The sequence below is a fragment of the Castor canadensis genome, chromosome 11 (genome assembly GCF_047511655.1).
Source record: "Castor canadensis chromosome 11, mCasCan1.hap1v2, whole genome shotgun sequence".
Classification (NCBI taxonomy): Eukaryota; Metazoa; Chordata; class Mammalia; order Rodentia; family Castoridae; genus Castor; species Castor canadensis.
In genome coordinates, this window is record NC_133396.1 from 138,185,166 (window position 1) to 138,207,977 (window position 22,812).

At 38.1% G+C, this 22,812-nt stretch overlaps 1 protein-coding gene across 8 annotated transcripts in view; it reads left to right on the forward strand.

The window, feature by feature from the left end:
* The window catches only part of Sdccag8 (SHH signaling and ciliogenesis regulator SDCCAG8), a 220,374-nt gene that overhangs the window by 93,205 nt on the left and 104,357 nt on the right, over nucleotides 1-22,812 (forward strand). For all 8 annotated transcript variants that reach the window (XR_012439102.1, XR_012439103.1, XR_012439104.1 and 5 more), the window contains one exon: nucleotides 14,122-14,264. Coding sequence is in view for 4 of the 8 variants with exons in the window: in XM_074048778.1 (XP_073904879.1) it covers nucleotides 14,122-14,264 (143 nt within the window). In the remaining 4 variants the exon portion in view is untranslated. The remainder of the gene's footprint in view (nucleotides 1-14,121; nucleotides 14,265-22,812) is intronic.

Genomic DNA, 22,812 nt, shown 5'->3' on the forward strand with positions numbered 1-22,812 from the left:
TGTCCCACCAGAAAAGAGAGCTTCCTGTTTTTCATTTTGAAAGAGACAACCCCAGATATATTTTTCTTTCCAATCATTGTTATTGTAGCAACCAAAATGACTTCAAAAGGACTAGGTCAGATTTTAGTGTAACATATTCTTTTACATGAAGTAAATTTAGAGTTGCTATAAAAAATTGTTTTGCTGGGTGTGGTGGCTCAAACCTATAATCCTAGCTACTTAGGAGGCAGAGATCAGGAGGATCACAGATTGAGGCCAGGCCAGGCAAAAAGTACATGAAACCTCACCTCAACTGATGTCTGCATATGGTGTTATGTTCCTTATCCCAGCTATGCAGGAAGCATAAATAGAAGGATCATAGTCCAGGCCATCCCTGGGCATGAAATGAAACTCTATCTCAAAAATTGCCAATGCAAAAAGGGCTGGCAGAGTGGCTCAAGTGGTAAAGCACCTGCCTAGCAAGCACAAAGACCAGAGCTTAACCCCTCATTACCGCCCCTCCCCGCTCCATACAGCCAAAAATTGTGTTAATTTGTTAGCAAATGAAGGTCAAAGATTCCTTTGCAATTGGTGACTCTCGTCTTGGAACCAATGGGGTTGCTTCACCTGCCACCCTCTCCTCCTCTCTGCTGAGGGGTTGTGGCCCCATTCTCAGGGCAGGATGGAAGGAGTCACAGTTTCTTTCAAATAATACCCAAATAATACCCCAAGGGCTATTTAATTAAACAGCATAGGTCAATTTGAATATCTTACATATAGTTAATATGTATATGCATGTATGATGCAATATGTAATACATTCATATATTTTAAATGTATTTGTGTTTAGATATTATATGTAAATATATATATGTATATACATATATATATATATATATGTATATGTATAGCCAATTCTATATACTAGCATCTTAAGTGGAAGATGATTTCTCCTTTTATTAAACTGGGATATTGAGTACATTGCTGACATAATTTTTTCTAGACAGTAAGAAGCCAAACTGTTACCTGTCTTGAGTCTTTCTTTGTTTTAAAAGTTGTGACAAGGACATTTCCTTTATATGTATCCCGAACAAAGGAATGTAGACCTTCATTAATCTTTTTAGTTATATCGTCTCTACAGACAACTGTAGAAGAGTCATATTTACATTCTGCTTACTATATGTGAAGTAGAAGAGATGCCACAGGGCTACCAGCATTGTAAAACAAAGAACTGCTGAAGATCCAAAGTGCTTGAGTTTATTAACACAGCTCTTATGATATGGTTATGAACAAAGCATAGCAACCTTTCCTTTGGATGATAGTTCGGCACCATGCCTGAGACTTTTCTGTTTGCAGAGATATTAACCTTAATAGTTTTCTAGTCAACAGGTATCACTGATACAGTCAAATCACAGTTGGGGTGGTGTCAGGAAGCTAGTGTCCTACTGGCAGAGACAGCAAACCCTTGATAGTTGTGGAGACAAATCTCAGTGTCTTCACAAATGATAACAAAAGCAATGAGTTTCTCTTGTCAAATATGGTACACTATACCTGATTCCTCCCTCTCTAAGATGTTCATAAACAGAACAAAACCCATTTGAACCAGGAACTAGAGAAAAGGTTAGTTTGAGAAGAATTAATTTAGAAGGTAACACACATATACAGAAAAGCAATGCGAGTCAACTCCCTGTATAGCTATCCTTATCTCAACCAGCAAAAACCCTTGTTCCTTCCTATTATTGCTTATACTCTCTCAACAACAAAATTAGAGATAAAGGCAAAATAGTTTCTGCCTGGTAGCAAGGGGGTAGAGGGGGAGAGGGAGGGGGCGGGGGAGTAAGGGAGGGGGTGGGGAAAGGGGGGAGAAATGACCTAAACATTGTATGCACATATAAATTTTTAAAAATCCATAAAAAAACACACACACTAAAAGTCTATATTTCATTATAGTGAAGTACAGTTTCAGGAGGTGGTTGTCTTTTAAATTTAGCTTGAAAAGTAAATATTCCACATAACCAAAATTACTTTTGAAAATCTCATCAATTGTTCATAATTTAATAGACTACATGGATTTGTATGTACTGATTTTTTGTGTCTAGTGCCATATATTCTTACTACATTGGTGACATTCATGCCCTTTCACCAAGATTAATTCACATCATTTGACTTCCATTTTTGGGACAGATTGCTGTGCTGTTTATTTAGGCAGGAGCCAGATAAATAAGTTGGTTTGTGTTTGGGGATGCTTTTATGTGAAAACTATGTCTGTTTCACCAGATGTGTTGGTGCAATTGCTAATCCCAGCCTCTCTGGAAGCAGAGGCAGGGGAATCATGAGTTCCAGGTTACCCCAAGCAAAGGTAGTGCAATGCTGTTTCAAAAAACAAAGTAATAAAACAAAAGGGCTGGGAGTGTGGCTCAAGTGGTAGAGCTCTTGTTTATTAAGCACAAGGTCTTGAGTTCAACTGTAGTAACACACACACACACACACACACACACACACACACACACACAGTCTGCTTGCTTCTTTGATGACATTGCCCATATCATACAAGGAGTACCTGTGCTGTAACTGTCCACGGGCTGAGTAGATTCACGTTTCACAATTCCTGCTCACTCACTAAGCCGAGTGTGCTGGGCAGTGTCACCTTCACATCTCCCTTTTCCTCTCTGTTACTTTGCAACTCCGTTATCTGCTCCTGTTGCAGTAATACTTGCTATGAAACAACTGATTGTGCAATCATAATGCAGATAAGAATGCAACATGCCATGCTGCAGGATGATGTGAGGTCACATCCAGCGAGGGCCAGTGGCCTCTGTCTCTAGAGCAGAAGCAGGGACCTCAGAATGGGAAGGGAGGATGTGACCTGCACTGAGGCAGGTATGCTTCTGAAGTGTAGGCTGTGAATGTCATCGGGATTGAGGGCTGTCTTTTTGTAGTTTAGCTCTTGATGCATTTTCCAGTATTGAACCAAGGCAAAACTTATTCTCAGATATTTTTAAAATTCCACTGGTAGATAATAAGTGGTGTGGTCAACAAATATGAGATTTATATATTTGATTCCTTCATTATTTTAGGAATTTGCTACTCATTTCAACATTATCTTCTTTGGCCATTTCTTTTTGTTTTTTAATTTTGTTGTTTGGAGTTTTTTTGGTGGTACTGGGGTTTGAACTTGGCCTTGCACTTGCTAGGCAGGTGCTCTGTCACTTGAACCATGTCCTCAACCCTTTTGGCTTTAGTTATTTTTTGGGTAGTATATCACATTTTTTGCCCAAGACACTAGGTCACCTTTTTTTTTCCCTTTGTATTGTGGCTTGAACGCAGGGCCCTGTGCTTGTTATGCAGGAGCTCTCCCAGTTAAATTTCTTTGCTAGTCCTTTTTTGCATTGGTTATTTTTGAGTTAGGGTCTCATTTTATACCTGGTCTGGTCTGCACTGTCATTCTCCTTATTGTGCTTCCCCATGTAGTTGAGATGGCAGGTGCACGTCACCACCTGAGCTGTTGGTTTGAGATGGGATTTTGCGAATTTTTTGCTTGGGCTGGTCTTGAAACAAGGTCCTCCTGATCTCTGCCTCTCAAATAGCTAGGATTATAAGCTTGAGCCACACCCAGCTGGTCTTTTTTTTTTTTTTCCCAGTACTGGGGCTTGAACTCAGGGCCTACACCTTGAGCCACTCCATCAGCCTTTTTTGTGATGGTTTTTTTTTATTGTTTTATTATTCATATGTGCATACAAGGCTTGGGTCATTTCTCCCCCCTGCCCCCACCTCCTCCCTTACCACCCACTCTGCCCCCTCCCTCTCCCCCCACCCCCTCAATACCCAGCAGAAACTATTTTGCCCTTATTTCTAATTTTGTTGAAGAGAGAGTATAGGCAATAATAGGAAGGAACAAGTGTTCCTGGTTGAGATAAGAATAGCTATACAGGGAGTTGACTCCATTAATTTCCTGTACATGTGTGTTGCCTTCTAGGTTAATTCTTTTTGATCTAACCTTTTCTCTAGATCCTGGTCCCCTTTTCCTATTGGCCTCAGTTGCTTTTAAGGTATCTGCTTTAGTTTCTCTGCATTAAGGGCAACAAATGCTAGCTAATTTTTTAGGTGTCTTACCTATCCTCACCCCTCCCTTGTGTGCTCTCACTTTTATCATATGCTCAAAGTCCAATCCCCTTGTTGTATTTGCCCTTGATCTAAAGTCCGTATATGAGGGAGAACATCCGATTTTTGGTCTTTTGGGCCAGGCTAACCTCGCTCAGAATGATGTTCTCCAATTCCATCCATTTACCAGAGAATGATAACATTTCATTCTTCTTCATGGCTGCATAAAATTCCATTGTGCATAGATACCACATTTTCTTAATCCATTTGTGGGTGGTGGGACATCTTGGCTGTTTCCATAACTTGGCTATTGTGAATAGTACTGCAATAAACATGGGTGTACAGGTGCCTCTGGAGTAACCTGTGTCACAGTCTTTTGGGTATATCCCCAAGAGTGGTATTGCTGGATCAAATGGTAGATCAATGTTTAGTGTTTTAAGTAGCCTCCAAATTTTTTTCCAGAGTGGTTGTAGTAGTTTACATTCCCACCAACAGGGTAAGAGGGTTCCTTTTTCCCCCGCATCCTCACCAACACCTGTTGTTGGTGGTGTTGCTAATGATGGCTATTGTAACAGGGGTGAGGTGGAATCTCAGTGTGGTTTTAATTTGCATTTCCTTTATTGGTAGAGATGGTGAGCATTTTTTCATGTGCTTTTTGGCCATTTGAATTTCTTCTTTTGAGAAAGTTCTGTTTAGTTCACTTGCCCATTTCTTTATTGGTTCATTAGTTTTGGAAGAATTTAGTTTTTTAAGTTCCCTATATACTCTGGTTATCAGTCCTTTGTCTGATGTGTAGCTGGCAAATATTTTCTCCCACTCTGTGGGTGTTCTCTTCAGTTTAGAGACCACTTCTTTTGATGAACAGAAGCTTTTTAGTTTTATGAGTTCCCATTTATCTATGCTATCTCTTAGTTGCTGAGCTGCTGGGGTTTCGTTGAGAAAGTTCTTGCCTATACCTACTAACTCCAGAGTATTTCCTACTCTTTCTTGTATTGTGATGGATTTTTTTAAGATAGGGTCTCAGGAACTGTTTGCCTAGGCTGGCTTCAAACTGCAATCCTCCTGATATCTGCTTCCTGAACAGCTAGGATTATAGGTGAGAGCCACTGGCTCCCAGCTCTTTTTAATCTACACTTTGAGATCATCAGTATCCATTGCCGTCTTTGATCTTAATCTACTTCTTTCAGCCACTTTTACTCATGCTCACAGTACTTTAACAGTTCTTTTTGCAACTCATCATTTGGACAGTTTATCATTTCTTTTGTCTTCCATAGCTTTCTATAATCAGTGACTGGTTCGATCATCATCATGTTATTTTATGTTGGCAACAATGGTATGTTCCTAACCAACATCAGCAAGCATAAAAGATCAAGATCTCTATCCATGATATTTACCGTGTGAATGTGTAAACGTATAAGGCTTGCAGCATCATTAATATTTTACCCTTCAGAATATTGAAAGAGCATGTTAGAATTAGGGGCAAAAAAAGATACCTCAATATTTTAAATAAAAAAATGTGTGTGTGTTATTGGTGTCTTCTATCTGTGCCAAATTGTAGGCCATGAGGTTTTTGAAATCAGACTCTGTGTCATTTCCTCTTTTTTTTGTGTTGCATGTAGATGTGTTTAGGGAGAGACAATATGGTACAGTGAAAGATTCTGAGACTTGAAATCAGACTAACCCAGTTTTGAATCTTAGCTCTGTCACTGTATGATTTTATATAAATTACTTAACATCTGTGTGCTTCAGTTTTCTCATCTGTAAAACAGAAATAGAATACTTATTTTTACAAGACTGTCATGAACACAAAATGAGATTTTAAAATACAGAAGTTAAGACAGTGCCTGAAACCACAGTTAGCATTCCAAAATGATGGGTGGTATCAGTGTTGCTAATAGGCCCACAATAAAAACATATTAAATCAATGTTATGTGCCATCAACAATGATAGCTGTGAACAGCACTGGTAGAATGGTGTCAGCACCTTCTACATCTGCTGCCATATGGAGGACAGTCAGGACTTGAGGCCTGGCTGAAGTGTAACATGCTCACGCAGGAAGTTTGAGACCCTACTTCAACATCCAGTACAAGAAAAGAAAGAAAGAGTACATTTTTCACCCTATCTAAAGTGACGTAGTTACTACTTAGGAGGTCCTCTTGCTCACATTGGAGAGTTAGTCTTAGAAATCTGTTTTCCATGTTCCACAGCAGTGCTGCCCACTGGGGTTCTCTGGGATGATGAGAATACTTCACACCTGCACTGGTCAGTGTGGTAGTCGTGATCACCATGTGGCTGCTGAGCACTTAGACTGCAATCAGTGTAACTGAGGAGCCATACTCTTCCTTTTAGCCAGCTGAAATTTAAATGACCACAGGTAGCTAGTGCAGATCTAGGAAAAATACTAATAATTTTATAAAAATCAATCTTAGCATCTATAAATTAAGTGTCAGCTGGTGAATACTAAGCTCCCAGTGAGTACATTCTTTTTATCCACATAAAACTTGATAGAAATTATTTCTTTCCTAGTGATAGACTGTTATGTTTCAGTTTTCAGTACCCATGTACTATCATACTTTTCAAAATATACTCTGAATTCAGTCGTAGTTTCTGAGTGATAAATTGACATTGTCAAATTTTGTCGGCTACAGAACTATAAGTTCTTCCTTCAAACCGTGCAAGGACATTTCAGTCTTCTTACTTTTCAGCAGTTATTTTATTCCTGTTCTCATCATCTCGTACAAAAATATGTCACTGTATATTAAAGATAGTGAAATGACTTCTAAGTCACAAATATTTAATAGCAGGACAAATAAATACTAAATTATTCAGTTTCTGTTTGCTTTTTTTTCCTTTCCAGGTAGTTACCCCTTAAGTTTAAGGGTATATGTAATTTTTAAGTGACTTTTACATTTTCTTTGGATATCTTTTCATAGGAAGTCAGGAGAAATGTATAATAGAAATTCTTTTAGTGAAACTCTCTACATGACTACTTAATTTTTTGTAAAAAAAAATATTTTTAAGGGATGGAGATGTGACTCAAGTGGTAGAGCACTTGTCTAGCAAGTGCGAGGCCCCAAGTTCAAAACTCAGTATTATCAAAATACATATACCCACACACACTCTCTCTCACACACACACAATTGTCCATAGCACAGAGTGCTTTTAAGTTGCATGATTGTGAAACCAGTTTTATAGATTGAAGCCAGAAATATTTTTAAAGAAGAGAACTAGAATAAGAAGAGAAAACATGAGACTACTTTTTACACAGTAAGGATGAAGGTTGTTTCATGAACTTATACATTTGTGTGAGAGTATTTGTTTGTGTCTGAATTAGGATGCAAAGTGGATTTCTTGGTAAAAATTTTGACTGTCACTGTTTAATTTATGTTATGGTGTAATAGAAGCAATATGATTCTTTGGACAATCATTTGATGTCTTTGATCCTCAATTTTTTTTTTGTATATAAACAGGGACTCATGCCTGTGTTTCATGCAGTTATTTTAATGATCAAATGAAATTCCAAGATCATGTATAATTCTAACATTCCTTATTCCTTTAAAAGTCAATTATTTTTTTTCTCCTAAGTACTGGAATTTGAACTCAGGGCCTACATCTTGAGCCCCTCCACCAGCCCTTTTATTGTGTTGTTTTTTTTCGAGATAAGGTCTCACAAACTATCTGCCCCAGACGGCTTTAAACCGTGATCCTCCTGATCTCTGCCTCCTAAGCAGCTAGGATTACAAGAGTGAGCCATTGGTGCTCCGGCTAAAGTCAATAATTTTATATTGACAAAACTCAGTGTCACACCAGCACTCATACTTGTGTGTATGTGTCTGTAGGACAACTGAGATTTAGCTGACCCAGGCTGCATTTGACTGGGTGCCTCCGCCTCAGATTGTGGGTCATGGCTTGTCTGGGCTCTGGTTTGCTTTGGTTCTTTCCACATGTATTTTTTCTGTGGTCCAGGCTGAGGGGCATCAGGTACACAGGATGTGCCTTTCTCACAGAGAATCACCACAGCACAAAGGCAAAGCCAAACCACATAAACATATTTATTACTTCTGCTTATATTATAGCCATGAAAATTCCATTGGCCAAATGAAATCATATGGTTCAGCCCAAAGTCTTGGAGTAGAGATGGTATATTCTATTGTCAGTGTGAGGGGAGTGAATATTTGTTAATAAAGTATCGTATTGCTACAAACTCACTACATCTACACTTTTGTTCACTGATTTATTTTCAAAAACAAAAAAAAGTACAGCCAAGAATCATCATGAATTTGAGTAAAGTGTCTAACATTGACAAACAGGAAAAAAAAGAACCTTGCTATGTTTTGAGTGTGCCACCCCAAAGGTTTATGTTTTAGAACCTTAATTCCTCAACGTGGCAGTATTGGGAAGTGGAGCTCAGTAGGCGTGTTTGGGTCATTGAAGTGGAGTCCCCATGAATGGATAAATGCATGAGTTGTTACTTTTATGGGGCAGGACTTGTTACTGCAAGAGTGGGTTACTATAAAGCAAGATTGCCCCATGTACTCTCTCTTCTGCATGCCCTGCTTGCCTTTCCTTTTCTGCTGGGAGCTGACACAGCACAAGGCCCTGACCAGATACAGCTGCCCAGACTTGGATCTCCCAGCTTCCAGAACCATGAGCTAAAACGAACCTCTATTCTGTATAAATTACCCAATCTGAGTATTCCTCTTTAGCAACAGAAAATGGACTAAGACAAACCTGGAGGAAACTGAGGCAGCATAGAACGAGCAGAAGAGAACATTTGAAATCTATATATTCTAATAGGGAGATAAGATTCTATCCATAAAATAAAAACAGAATGCTATGTAAACAGATTGGTGAAAACAAGTAGTTGATGGAAGTGAAAAATATGATAGATTTTTTTTTCTCCCTTAAATTCAGTAGAAGGTTTGGGAGATGAAGTAAAGGAAGTCTTTCAAAAATTAGAATCCAGAGACAAAGAGAGGGGAACTATAGGTAAATTAGATAATCAGTTCAGTAGAGCCAACAATCAATGTCCAGTAGTTCTAGGAGAGGAAACATTAAAATGTACAGCATCAAAATATTTTAAGATAGTAATACAAGAAACTGTCCTCAAACTTAAGAAAACAAGCCTTCAGATTGAAAAGGGCCCACTGAAAATAGCACACAAAATGAAAAAGAGTTTACTCCAAGGCCCAACATTGTAAAATTTCAAAATGACTGGGGAAAAGAGATCATTACAGTAGTTTCCAGAAGGGGGAAAAGCAGATCACAGACCATAAGAGTCAGAACGGCTTTTCAGTTGTGATAGAATCTTGAAGATAGTGGAGTAGTCCCTTAAAATTCCTGAGTGAGATTAATTTGAAAATGGAACTTTACAATGTACTCCCACCTAGCATAACAATAAAAAATAAAATAAAAACTATGTCCTCATTAAAAAAAAGAGAATTTTATACCAGTCAAACTATGAAGTGTATATATAGAATTAATAGCATTTTCAGGTATACAAACACACACAAAAATGTAGTTTTATGTACCCTTTCTTAGGAAAGCTACCTGAAGAATGTACAAAAAAACTCCAAAAAACAGTAAACTGAGAAATAGAATGACCTGTGACCTAGAAGATAGGAAATTCTTAAGGGACATGGAGAAGGCTTGACACACGACAGAGATCAAAATGTCAGAAGCAAGGCACCAAGGATATATCCCAGGAAAAAGAATGAAAGGAACTTATACTTTGTCACGTTTGATTATTTGAAAAAATATTGATGGGCATTTGACAATTCTGTTTGAACATTTGTAGAAAAATGTCAGTTAATGGTTGGATACATTGGCTCAAGTCTGTAATTCTAGTTACATGGAGGCAGGGATTGGGAGGATCGTGGATTGAGGCCACAAGTTTGCGAGACTCCATCTCAACCAATGGCTGGATGCAGTGGCTATATGGGAAAGCACAAATAGGGTGATTGTGGTCCACCATGGATCAGGCATAAAGTCAGACCGTATCTCAAAAGTGACCAGAACAAAAAGGGCTGGCAGAGTGGCTCTAGTGTTAGAGGCTCTGAGTTTAATCCCCATTCCCACCAAAAATAAATAAATAAACTATTACAAAAATAGGTACATGTGGTAGTACATGCCTACAGTCCCAGCTCCCAAGAGACTCAGGCAGGGAGAATCACGTGTACCCAGCCCAGGAGTTGAGGCCAGCCTAGACAACGTGATGACACCCCCATCTCAACAAACAAGAACCCTAGGCAAAATCCCAAAGCAATACTGGCCTCAGTAGTGAGGAAATTTTCCATAGTCAGCATGTAAACGAGCTACCAACTCATGATTCAACCAGAATTATTCTATGAGAGCATGAGTTGGATCTGTAGGGTGACGTCCAGACTGGCCTCAAACTCCTGGCTCAAAGAATCCTCCTGCCTTTCCTCCTGAGTAGCTGTAACTGTAGGCACACACCACTGCACTAGGCTAGGTATTTTTTTTCCATAGGAAGGTGATAGATAATGCCATAAACTGCAAAATCAAGAAAGAGCAAATATTAGTGTGTCATTTTAAAACACGGAGATAAATGTCAGAAGAGTTGACAATGTGCCTTTGAGGATTAGGTTTGGTGAGCAGTGCAGCATGGGCACTTTCTTTGTATGAGCAATTGAGCACTGTTTGACTTAAACTGTATGATTTCTTTGATAAGAAAATCTAATCAATAATAAATGTAGTTACTATCTGTGTTCACAAATAGGAAAAAAATTTACCCACACTGTAGCTTCCCTTTCTTCATGTCCCATCTCAGCTACTATTCTCTTAGGTAACCACTTTTAATACCTTCTAATTTTAGTTGTCCTGCTGGTTACATTCATGATTTTGTTTTGTTTTGGTGCTGGGGTTAGAACTCAGGGCCTTGCACATGCCAGGCAAGCGCTATACCAGTGAGCTACACCCCAGCTTTTGTATTCGTGATTTCAGGTGTGTCTTTTGGGAAGTAGTAAAGCTGTCTGGACCTGCCTTTGTCCACTTGGCTAAAGGAGGCTGTATCAAACTGCACTGTAGCCATGCAGGTTAACAGTGCACTTTGAGAGTGATGTACAATTGGCTGATGGCTTTGTCGCTCTTGCATCTCTGAGCCACAATATACAGCCAAGGGAGCAGCCCTGACCTAGTTGGGTGAGGCAAAGGGTTATCTTGCCAGTGGGAGCATGGCATTTCTGGCAAGAGATTGCTCTTCTGACTGTTGGAGTTGGTGCCATGGCAGATTTTCCTGACTTGGGAAGTAAGTGTTGAGTCCTGGTCCAGCTGGTTAGGTTATTTGTTGGTTTTGATTATCTCCAACAATGAGCCCTTTTCTGGCATAATTTCCCATCTTCCAAACCAAAAAGGTTCTTTTCATTTTGGAATTATAATCGATAAAGTTTTATTCTGTTTCTACCAAGATGGCTTTATAGAGAAGGGGAAAATTTCATTGAACTAAATAAAGAGCTGTTTTGATTTCATGCAGTGATGGGATTGAAATCAGGGCCTCATGGTGCTAGGCAAGCGCTTTGCCACTGAGCTGCGTCCCCACCCTAAATCAAGATGCTTTAGAGATAGGTGTCTACCCTGAAGCAGGCAATTTTTTCTACTATCACTATGCTGCTCTCGAAAGATTTTTAAGTAGTGAAAAGTCACTGATAGTAATGATAGGATACAAGACAAGCTGTCTTATCTTCAGCTCTTCCTATGCACTAGAGCTCTCTGCAAAGTATACATCATCCCATGCATTCTTCACAACAGTCTTTGGAGCTTGCTACAATTACCACTTACTTTAAGCTAAAGAGACTATATGATAGTTGAGTGACTTGTCCAAGGTCACAGAGCTAAAAAAAGTGCTAGAGCTATGTTTGGAGCCCTGATTTGTGTTGATTTTGACTTTCAGTGTAGCCTCTGGCATTTTAGTACGTGAGAATAAGAAAGCAGATGATTTATACTTAAAAACCGAGTTACTAGGGTAAGGTGCCTATTTTTTTAAGTAATGTTTTCAAAAATTTTATCTATTCTTTTTATAAAAGGTTGGCATTTCTGTTTTCTAATTCCGTCATTCTTTTGTATCTTGTGAATACAACATTTTTGAGTCTTCTTAGTTGATATATATTCTTTTATTCCATAAAGTCACAATGTTCTCTTTATAGTTCTGTCTTATTCTTTCTTCTACTCCTTCTGTCTAAATAATTGCAGCTATCTTTCTCATGATCTCCCTTCTGCCATTCCTTGCCACCTAAAATTGATCATACACATTGATCCAGTTTTTTTAAGCTCAGCTTCTATCATATTACATACCCATTTAAGCCATTAATGTCTCCCATTATTTGTAGTAAAAATATAGCTTTATTAATCTACAATTTAGGATCTTTCATGGTGTGACCTAATCTATCATCCTATGAGTTTTGTGCCCTTCCCTCTTCCTCACTTTTTTGCCCATGCTCATCGATGCCTCTCCTGGCTGTTGAGGCATGGATTTTCTCTATACTTCTTGTTTGTGTGCATTGTGTTGTGATAATCTTTCTGCCTGTGTGGGTCTTATTTACCAGATGAGTGGTACTTCCTGAATGTGGAGATGACACTCTCTGAGTTCATCATATTTAGCACAATTTCTTGTAAAGAGCACTGTGAAAAAAAAGTAGTGAGTGAATTTTTGAGATTTTAAAGTCAATATACAATTCCAATTCTATACTTCTTTGTTTTGTCAATTTCATAAATGTTAGACAAATAAAGCTTATAAGATTAGAAATTTATTAGTAAAACTTTAATAAAACAAAATATTTTAAGTAAATAAATCGGTTTAATTTAGTATTCCAGTCTGAAAGATACAGAAAATCTACTCTGAATGAAAGTGATATATTCATCATTAAATAATTTTTAAAAATAAAATTTGAGAACTTTTAATAAGTTATTTTATTATATTGTTGGTGATCTATAGTTTTGGTGAGGATAAAATGAATGTTGTGTTATAAATGTAAGAAAATTATAAATGAATTATTTATCTTATACATTGAATACAGTTGGAGCTCAATCAGAAAATTGATTAATGACATGTGGAAATTAAAATGCATATTTAAATACTAAGCTTAAAATGCTCTGCTTAGACATGATTTTGTTTTCTAAAAGGACATTGCGTTTTTATGCATCAAAATTGCTTCTTGCTTTCTGTTTTTAAACTTAAAAATATTTCTGCCCTTCTTTTTGTTTTTTTTAAGTCTAAATATTTTAAAATGTTAACTTTTTATTTTCTTTTGCTTAATTTTATGTTTTATGACAAATAAATATTTCTACTTTAATATTAAACTATGTAAAAATATATAAGGCATTTTTTGAAAAACACTTGAAACTCAAATGTTTCAAATAAGGCTAATTTCTTCCTGAAACCAAGCAATAAGACATCATAAATTTTCATACATTTTCATATTTATTAGTCTTAGAGTGTTGTTACCTTTTTAAAATGCAAATGTTCATATAATGTTATTTTAGCTTTTAAAGCGAATATACTCTTAACTTTTTATTTTTCCCCAAACTATTGAGCAACATACTGATGGCTTCTTTTACACCTCACATTTTTTTAAAAAGATATCTTAAATCATTTTATCTTTCAGTTTGGTTTTATGACATCCAATAAAACCATAAATCTGTTTTTCACAATAAAAAGCCACACAATTAATGAAAATCACTGCATATATCTGATCAATTCTTAAACAAAATGTTGTATCTTAGTGTCACTAAGTGCCACTGTTTAAAGGGAACAAACCTTTGAATGAAAGTACAGATTATCCATTTTGACTGTTCTCATTTAATCATTTAATTTTTGTAATCAGACTTCCTCTTTCAGTCCAGAGCAACCTCACTAATGTGCATTTGTAGATGTGCTAATTCCCTTTGTCATAAGACAGAAGCTAGCCTGAATTTCCTAATATTTTTTCTATTACTTTAAAATTTATGGCAAAAATAGAAGTGAGCTAATTTTGGGATCAGGTGCGCATATTTGATATGGATGTTTTTCTCCTTCTCTCTCCCTAAGGAGATAGAGAAATTGAGACTAGAACTGAGCGAAAGCAGGCAGCACGTGGAGCAGGAGCAGCAGAAGGCAGCCCGGGCCAGAGAGGAGTGCCTGAAAGTAACAGAGCTGCTGGGGGAATCTGAGCACCAACTGCACCTCACCAGGTATGCCCTAATCCCGTTACACACCCAGCACTGAGCTCATCCCGCTGATTTTTGCCACAGGCTTCCAAACAGTTGTTAGATTTAGGCTTAGTCATTCAATTCACAGACAGCTTTCAGGCATATTAAGGAAAGTGGAGATGTGGAAGCAAAACACCCGACGTGAATGCTGAGTGTGGCAGGGAGTTACTGACGTATCACAAACCGTTCGTCGACAGTGCCCAAATATTTAGGTGATTCTCCATCAATATAAGCAAAATGGCATATTTCTCCCACCATCTCCACTACCTGTCCTGTTAATCCTGTGTCTAATAAAAATGTTGAAATGAAGGATCTGAGGACTATATTTAGGAAAATAATCAGAAAATGTCGGTGGTGAAAGACTAAAATAAAAGAAATCTTAAGATGCAAATTGAAATGCAGCTGATACAAAATAAGGATTCTGTGTCCTAAAGAGGTACAAAATTTAGAGGTGAAACTGATTTGCACCGTTCATATTCAGTCATTGTTATGGCCATGCTTATACCTCAAGGCTTTAAATTGCATTGTATCCATCATGAGATGTTTTGTGATTGTTGTTGTGAACTTAATTAAACATATAGCTCAGCTGTACATTAAAATACATTTCTAGGTTGCAAACATTGTAAGTTTGCTGTATTAGAAACATACACATTCATAAATACATACACAGAAAATTCAAATAGAGAGTGAATATTTCACTTTACCATGTAAGTGGTATCTTCTCACTCTGAGTTTTAGTGTGGTTTTTCAGTTTTCAGATCAAGCCTTTGGGTTTGTTCAGTTCTTAGAGTTTTTCAGTTTTTAGAGAAAATTTGTCTAAATATGCATGTAAACTTACGATATTTGATTTAGTTTATAAAATAGAAAAACACTGGTCTTCCAATTATAGTATTATGTTGAGTTTAAACTATGAAAGGGGACTGATCCCTTTTACATTAAATATGACAATGTAATTCTGAGCACGGTATGATAACAGATGGAGAAAAGCACCACTTGAACAGCCTGCATTTGGAGAAAAAAATATCCTAGGGGTTGGTGAACCTCCCAAAGTTTTGGGTTAGTGTTAAGATGCCTCTAGTTCTGTTAAAATCAAACTTTGTTAAAAACATTTTGTTATGATAATATTCCAAATGGTTTGACACCTTCCTATTTAAACAGTGAAAGAAAAAGAGAGGAAAGAGAAAAAGCAAAAGGAAGAAGGGAAAAGAAATCATTTATGCATGTATTATGTCTGGAAAAAATCCCAGCAGTTAAAACACTTTTATGAGAAAAAAATTGCTTAATATTACAGAATAATTGCTGTTTTTTTAATGCCTGTTTAAAGTATTGTCATTGTGGAACTGAGAACATAATATTAACAGTTCCTGTGGTTACTTAGTCTTAGAAGTTTTAGAATTTAGCTTCATTCTGGTAATGTCACTTGTTTTTCTTTTCTGTCTGGCTTCTATTGCGAACCACCCATTTGTTTGCTAAGCACTACTAAACCACTGAAATATGATAGCTTTTAAATGCCTCAGTGTGGCTGAGCTTCAGTAAATAAATATTAATGCTGCTTTGCCCCTTTTGCAATTCTGTCTTATTCAGAGAGTTAATTTCTGAAGTCAGAGTCCGTGGAGAGCTTCCTGAGCAGGATCAATTTGTACTGTTCGACAAGATCCATTTCGTGCAAGTAGAGCATCTTAAGATGCACCAACTGCTAAAGGCAGACGAGGGATAACCAATTCCTTTGTTCTTAAGAAAACTGTTTTGCTTGGTTCCCTACAAAGCTTTCTTCTGTTGAGCTTTATTTACATTGATTCTGCAAAAATTTAAACCTAGTTTTATAGGAAATGAAACTTACTTATTTTCTAAGTGCAATACTTTTTTGTAAGCATTATGCTTAGTTTATGTTTATGTTTTATAAAAATCACTTTCATAATTTTAAGATGACAACTAAAAATGCAAGGAATGTTGCGTATTTCTTCTTTGTACTAAAAATGTGAGTTGGTTACTGGACTAAATATTTCTGATTTTTTAAAAGAGTTTGCTAGCTCTCACCTTTCTTTATTGACTGCGTATACTCAAGTGTGTGACTGACAAACATCACGTCTTTCTTTTTCAGTGCAGCTCAGCTAAGATATATAACTCCTACGTAGATAGCACCTCACAATTCAGTCTCAAACATTTTCAATGACATAGTCTAAGCAAAGTTTAAAGCCATGTTATAAAGTAATGATGATATAAGGATATGAATCTTTAGGGGAAAAGTTAAAAACTGGAATAAAAATCTGAAGGTCAAGCTAAAAGAAAAATAATGTACTGCATTTTGATATCTGTCCTTATTTGGATTTAAAGATAGAAAATAGAAATTTAGCATTTATTGCAGGACCCAGTTGGTGAGTGCAACATTCACTTAGTCAAGAAATATTTATTGAGCACCTGCTATCTCTTAAGTACTCCACTTGGCTCTAGGCATAGAGAGAAAAACGAGACTTCAGTTTCTAGCTTTAGATTGCTCACATTCAACCGAAAGAGCCAGATCTGTGTTTGCAATTACAATAGAGTGTGACAGTAGGGCAATGCTGGGAGTAAAATATCCACAGAAGCACTCAGGAAGGAGAACTGGCTTGTTCTGAACTGGAGGAGTAGGTGATAGGGGAAGCTGATAGTGAAAGGCAGCAGTTAGTGGAAATTGATTAATGAACTCCTGGGCAGGAGTTCTCAAAGGTGGGGTGGTATCCCAGGTGAGAGACTAGTATGTGCAAAGATGGAAAGATGGGAGAGAACATAAACTCTACAATCAGGATGGGTGTTTTGATAGAAGATAAGACTGGAAAGGGGAGAACAGGCCAGAAGAAGGCCTTGTGGGCTACACTCTGGAAATTAAGCATTCTGAGAATAATTGATTGTTGTTGATACATTTTTAAGCAGGCTGTCAATATGATAGACTTTCTGGATTGAGATTCTGGCTCAGACAGCAGTGTGGAGAGTGAGCTTGATGAGTTGATATAGGAGATAAGAAGACTGGTTAGGAGATGGTCAGCAACCACAGCCCATGGGCCACATCTGGCCCATAATCTATTTTGTAAACCATTCTAAGAATGGTTTTTATAGTTAAGAAAACATTTTTTACAACACATGAAGACTATACATCTAGAAAGAAGTTTCATGAGACCCAGCTTCAGTCACGTTACCCACTATGAATGCTACATGACTGCCGCAACAGTGAGTGGCCATTTACAGAGTAAGTTAACCAGTCCCTCAATAGGAAATTCAAGTGAGAAGTCAAGAGACCTTCAACTATGACAGGTTCAAATGTGCATTTTTAGAAGGCAATTGAAAGAGATTGTGAAAATAGACTGATAGAGGAAGAGATAATTGGAAGGCTCCATCAGAATACAAGTGCATCAGTCCAGGCTTGGTAATGAAGTCCTGGGCTGTGGCTATGCCTGTCAAGTGGAAAGGAAGTCAAATATTCAAGAGGCACTTAAGAGTAGCAAGTAGGAGAGGACAGAATTAAAGGTGACTCTGTAATTTGTAACCTAGTTAATCCTTTAATTCAACTAGGGAATTTAAAAGATGCAGTAGAGGAAAAGAATACATTTTACTCAAATAACTGGAGTGGAGATATCTAATATAGGTTTCACATAGAGGTTTTACATAGGAGTAGCCAAGGAAGTGGGTGAAGTGAAAGCATATAGGGAAGACCTTTTTTTTCAAGCATTCTTAGCGCTGAACTACATCCCCAGGCCAAGGACTCTGTTTTTAAAGTTTAATGGCAAAAGAGCCACTGGATAATAAGACTGAAATGGGCCTCTAGGTGTACAAGAAAAGGAGAGAAGAAGGATTCAAAGGATTCTTCCTCAAGGACGTCGCCAGGCAGCCCAGCACTGAGGAAACCTGCATTATGGTACCATCCCCAGGCTTCCATTTTCTTTGCATCTTTTGACAAATTAACTCTATAGGCCTATTTACTAACCTATAAAATGAAGTGAGACCAGATGATTTCTACCTTTTTTCTTTTTTTGGTAATTTTAATAGTCACTGAGTTAAGACAACCCATTAGCTTCCTGTTTCTATACATCAGGCATTTAGGCTGCTTGGAGAATCCTTTGTGCAAGATGTTTCCTTAGTTTGAACTTCATGGGGATTTCATAGAAATGTCACTCATACCTGTCACATTTGTCATGGCTTATGCTCAGCTGATCTCTCACAGGGCTATGAAAGTAGTCTCCTGACACTCTACCAATCTTTTGCTTACCACTGCACGATGAATATTCATATGGCACTGACTTGACTCTGTCACCTTGTCTCTCAACTTTCCATGGTGTCACACTGTCTGCACAGAAGGTTCAAGTTACTCAGCATGGCATTTTAGGTCATCCTGATGGACCTGGATCTTCCAACCCTCTCACATGCTGATTGTTAGACAAATGTAGGCACACGCAGCTGCCCTGCAGTTTTGGACTCTTCCCACTTTTGCTGTTCTCCACCCTGGAATACTTTTTTGGGTCTTTCTGGCCCTATTAAAATCATACCTGCTTTTCAAGGTCTCCCAGAAATTTGATTTCTCTGCTACAGCCTTCCTGGATAAATCCTCCAGAAGGGAATGCTTTTTCCTGGGTTCTTCAGTCCACCTTAAGGGAGACTCTGAGTTTAAGGAGGTATTCATCTTAGTATCTGTCTGGGGCAGAAGAGTGAAGGTAGTAGCTAACAGAGGTGAGCGATCTTTGCTGAGCTCTGTTAATATCCTGGGCCAGAGCTGAGTACTCTTCACTTAGTCCCTGTGGTAGTTCTACTAGACGAAGACTCTTCTCTATTTCACAGCTGAGGCAGGGGCACAGAGAAGTACAATGAGTCATGTGAGGTCACACAGCTGATATGTTATGGAAGCAGGCTTTGAACCCCAGTAATTTGCCTGCCAAACTTATCCCTTATACATGAGGCTATAATTCTATGTAAATTACTAGGGGAATAGATTAATGCGGTTGTTCCCAAAAAGACAACTGGAAAATTCAGTATCACAATTCTGTAATAGAAGTGTTAGCTGTTCCTTTATGCACTGATAGTGATACATGTCAGTGAATTTTAGTCTAGGCTTGGCCGTGCTGCCCTCACTCAATATATTATAATACAGCTATCATTCTCCTTTATTTTTACAAAGAGGAAAGAGGGTTTTATAGAAAAGTGGAAATTCCTTCACATATTTGTGTTTTTTAACATGTCCAAACATCTTTGGAACTACAAGATTTGAATTCCTCTCATAAGGCTATCATTTGCATACATGTAGCAAGTTAATTTATGATATAGCTTGCTAAAGCAACAATTGCTGAATGTTTATACGACTGTTATTAACTACTTATGATGGCAGGCACTTTCCCACAAAGGTGTTCTATCTGTGTTGACACAGGTCTGTTCAAATTCTGCATCTTTTTCTTATGTCTGATCTAGAGAGAAACCACTATAGAAAGCCTTCTTTTGTTTAATTATTGGAGAATTTACAACTTTAATTACCTTAGTGCAAAAAGGAGACCAACCTCCCATTACAACTGCTGATTCCAACTTCTATCAGCATGGCCACCTTTAAAATTCTTATTTCTCCTATTACATAAATGATAAGTTCAATATTCAAAAGAATCAAAGAAATGCAAAGAATTTCTTAGAGTAGGAATCTGAGTGAGAGACCACAAAATGAGTATTAGGCTATGACCTACTTTTGTGATCCAAATGGGAAGATAGGCCTCCAATCTGGACAGATAGTGGCTTGAACCACAGTATTTATGTCTTTTTGAGGAAGGGTATAGCAGAGGAGTCACAGGTTTTCCTCTTAACATGGGCAGATTAATTGGGGAGAGGTGAGTGCAGCATCCTTTCCAGAGCATTCTAGGACATTTAGCATAAATGCTTTCTTGAGTTTAATTTCTTTGACCATTCAGACTACTGCTGTGAGTCAAGATCTTTTGGTTGATGTGTTAGAAAGTCCCCAAGAGAGACTTAATTAGTTGTTATACCCAGACTATGTACAGTGCAGGTTCAGCTGGCCTTGGAGTTTCTGGACCAGGGACCCAAGGCAGTAGCAGTGTGCTGTCATATTTGAGCTTTCCATAGCAGAGTTCCACTTCTTGTCTGAATGCTGGCTTGTTCTTTCAGATTCTTGGAGAAATTCTTTGACATCATGGAGTCACATCCTTCAGTGTGAAACTGAAGATAAATGAGATCCTTTAATTGCAAAATATAAGAATGTGACTTCCTAACTCTTCCACTTCCAATTTCAAAGCCTTCAATTCCAGGGTCACCCCTTGGAAGTAAGTTGAGTCACTGCTACATGCCCTTAGGAGTGCAGTGGCTGGTGACCTCAGTAGCCACAGTGAGCAATGCAAGAGAGTTGCACTATGCCAGCAGTTGCTCTTCCTGGGGGCGGGGGCAGGATGTTAGAGATCCTGGGCAAGCAAAACAGCAGGTATCTTCTCTGTTGCCCCTGTTGTGTTTTAAAAATGCAACCCCCAATTTTTCCTTTGATCAAGAAATGGTTTGGAGTAGAAAGAAGAGCACCTCTCTGTACTGACTTGAGTCCAGTAGTCCTTGTTGCCAACATGTCATAAGTCCAAGGAAGTATAGTGAGTGTTTCCCAGGGCTGCTTTATTGTTTTATTCAGAAAACTCTGTGAATATAAAAAGAGAGAGGTGAAGGATTTACAGGTGAATATTGAGCACTCTGTGCCCAGTTCCCTGCGGCAGTGTCATCCCAAGTGTTATGTCCATGGCAGCCTCGTTGCTACTCATCTATGACAAGATAAGCACAATCATTGAAAGTGTTCAGAAATTTTCATGTCAATTTTATTCTTCATTTAAAATTTTTCTACTGGCAATTGAACTTAGGGCTCACGACTACCACTGAGTTATACCTCCAGCTCCTCTATCAATTTTAAATTGTTGCAATTAGCAAGTGAGTGATCAATGGTGTCTTTTTAAGTTTTTCTAGTATGCAATTTATTTGTGTTAAATTTTACAAAACTAATGTTTGGCAAAGGATTAGAAAATCAAGTAAACTGGTGTTTTACTATAAGAAGTTTGAGATGCTCTTCCTCTTGGTGCTAACAGTGAGCTGGAGGTTGAGCAGTCCTTAATATACAAGGAAGCTGAAGCTCAGAAGGTGAAGCCTGAAGTCACGTAGCTGGGCGGGAGAGGAGGCAGGACCTGGACTAGGTCCATTGGATGCCAAAGTCACAACAAAGTGTAAAAGTGTATTTCATAACCAGATAGACTTTTTGGGTTCTAAAATCTCAGCTCATGGGCTGGGAACTAGGCCTCTTTCACATCTCTGTGTCCCCAACACCAGTTTGGTATCAGGTATTTAGCAGGTTCTCTACAAACGCTGAATAAGTTTGCCTCTGCTCTTATTGTTAGGAAAAATTAAGAAGGAAGCATTCATAAATTATCTTAGGTTGAAAAACCAACTTCCACTCTCTTTTCATTTGAAGAGAATAGTATGACATGAGAAACATTCTTGCTACTCCACAGTGAACTTTATCTTTTTTTTTTGTTCTCCTGACTTTTATTCAAGAATATTTAGTTTAAAGTTTCCCTTTAAAAGTTAAGCTCATTTTTCTCTTGTACTCTTTTCATGAATAAATTAAGCAGTGAACGTGTCAAAAATAATTTAAATGGATATATGTGCAACCAACATCTTCAAGGCTCAAAATAGATGGCCTTGGTGCTGTTATAAATTGCATCCTCTTTTCCTTCCCCCACCCAGTATCAGAGAAAACAGGCTGTCAGAGAGCCAGGAAAGGAAAGGCGTTTCATTTTGCTTCAGTGGACACCTCACCGCCTGTGCCTGCTCTGCTCCACCTGCTTGATAGGCGAGGAGGCACCCTGGCCTTAGTGTGGCCTGGGGCGGAGAGGTTAAAGTCAGAGGCTGCCAGGAATTGTGTGTCTGCAGGTTCTGCTTAACAGTCCCTGGCTCGCTCTTCTCAGTTCTGCAAAACCCAAATGTGTGTGCAATGAAGAACTGCACTGGGGATGTTCTCTTCTCCCCTGCCACACAGGCCCACAGCCTGGAGCGTGGTGGCAGCAGCAGCCAACTCATTTTCTGAAGAAGCCCAGAGGAAACTGAGAAAGTATTGCCCACACGACTTGCCCAACTCAGCAACTACGAGCATCAAGTTTAATGAAAATACCAGGGGAAAAAAAGGCAAAAACAGAATCATTACTATTAGGCCTAAGTCAGAGTATTTTTCTAAAAGAAAGTTCTGGTCTCCAATATTATTTTAAGGTGAAAGGAGGAGGGAGAACAACAACTCATCAACTTAATGATATTTATTTCTTCTCACCCACTCCATCCTAATTAGTTATGTTTGGTAGGTCAGTTATTAGCCACTACTTGCTTGTCATTTAATGTTCCTCTGCTAGCCACAAGTTTATTATGCAGTGAATCATTGATTGATAAATCCTAGAATCACAGCTCATTAAGGATCCTGAGAAAATGAGAGGCTATCAGAATATTCCATCTCCTCAGTGACCCATCTGAAGGCATGCCTCATGGGGACAAT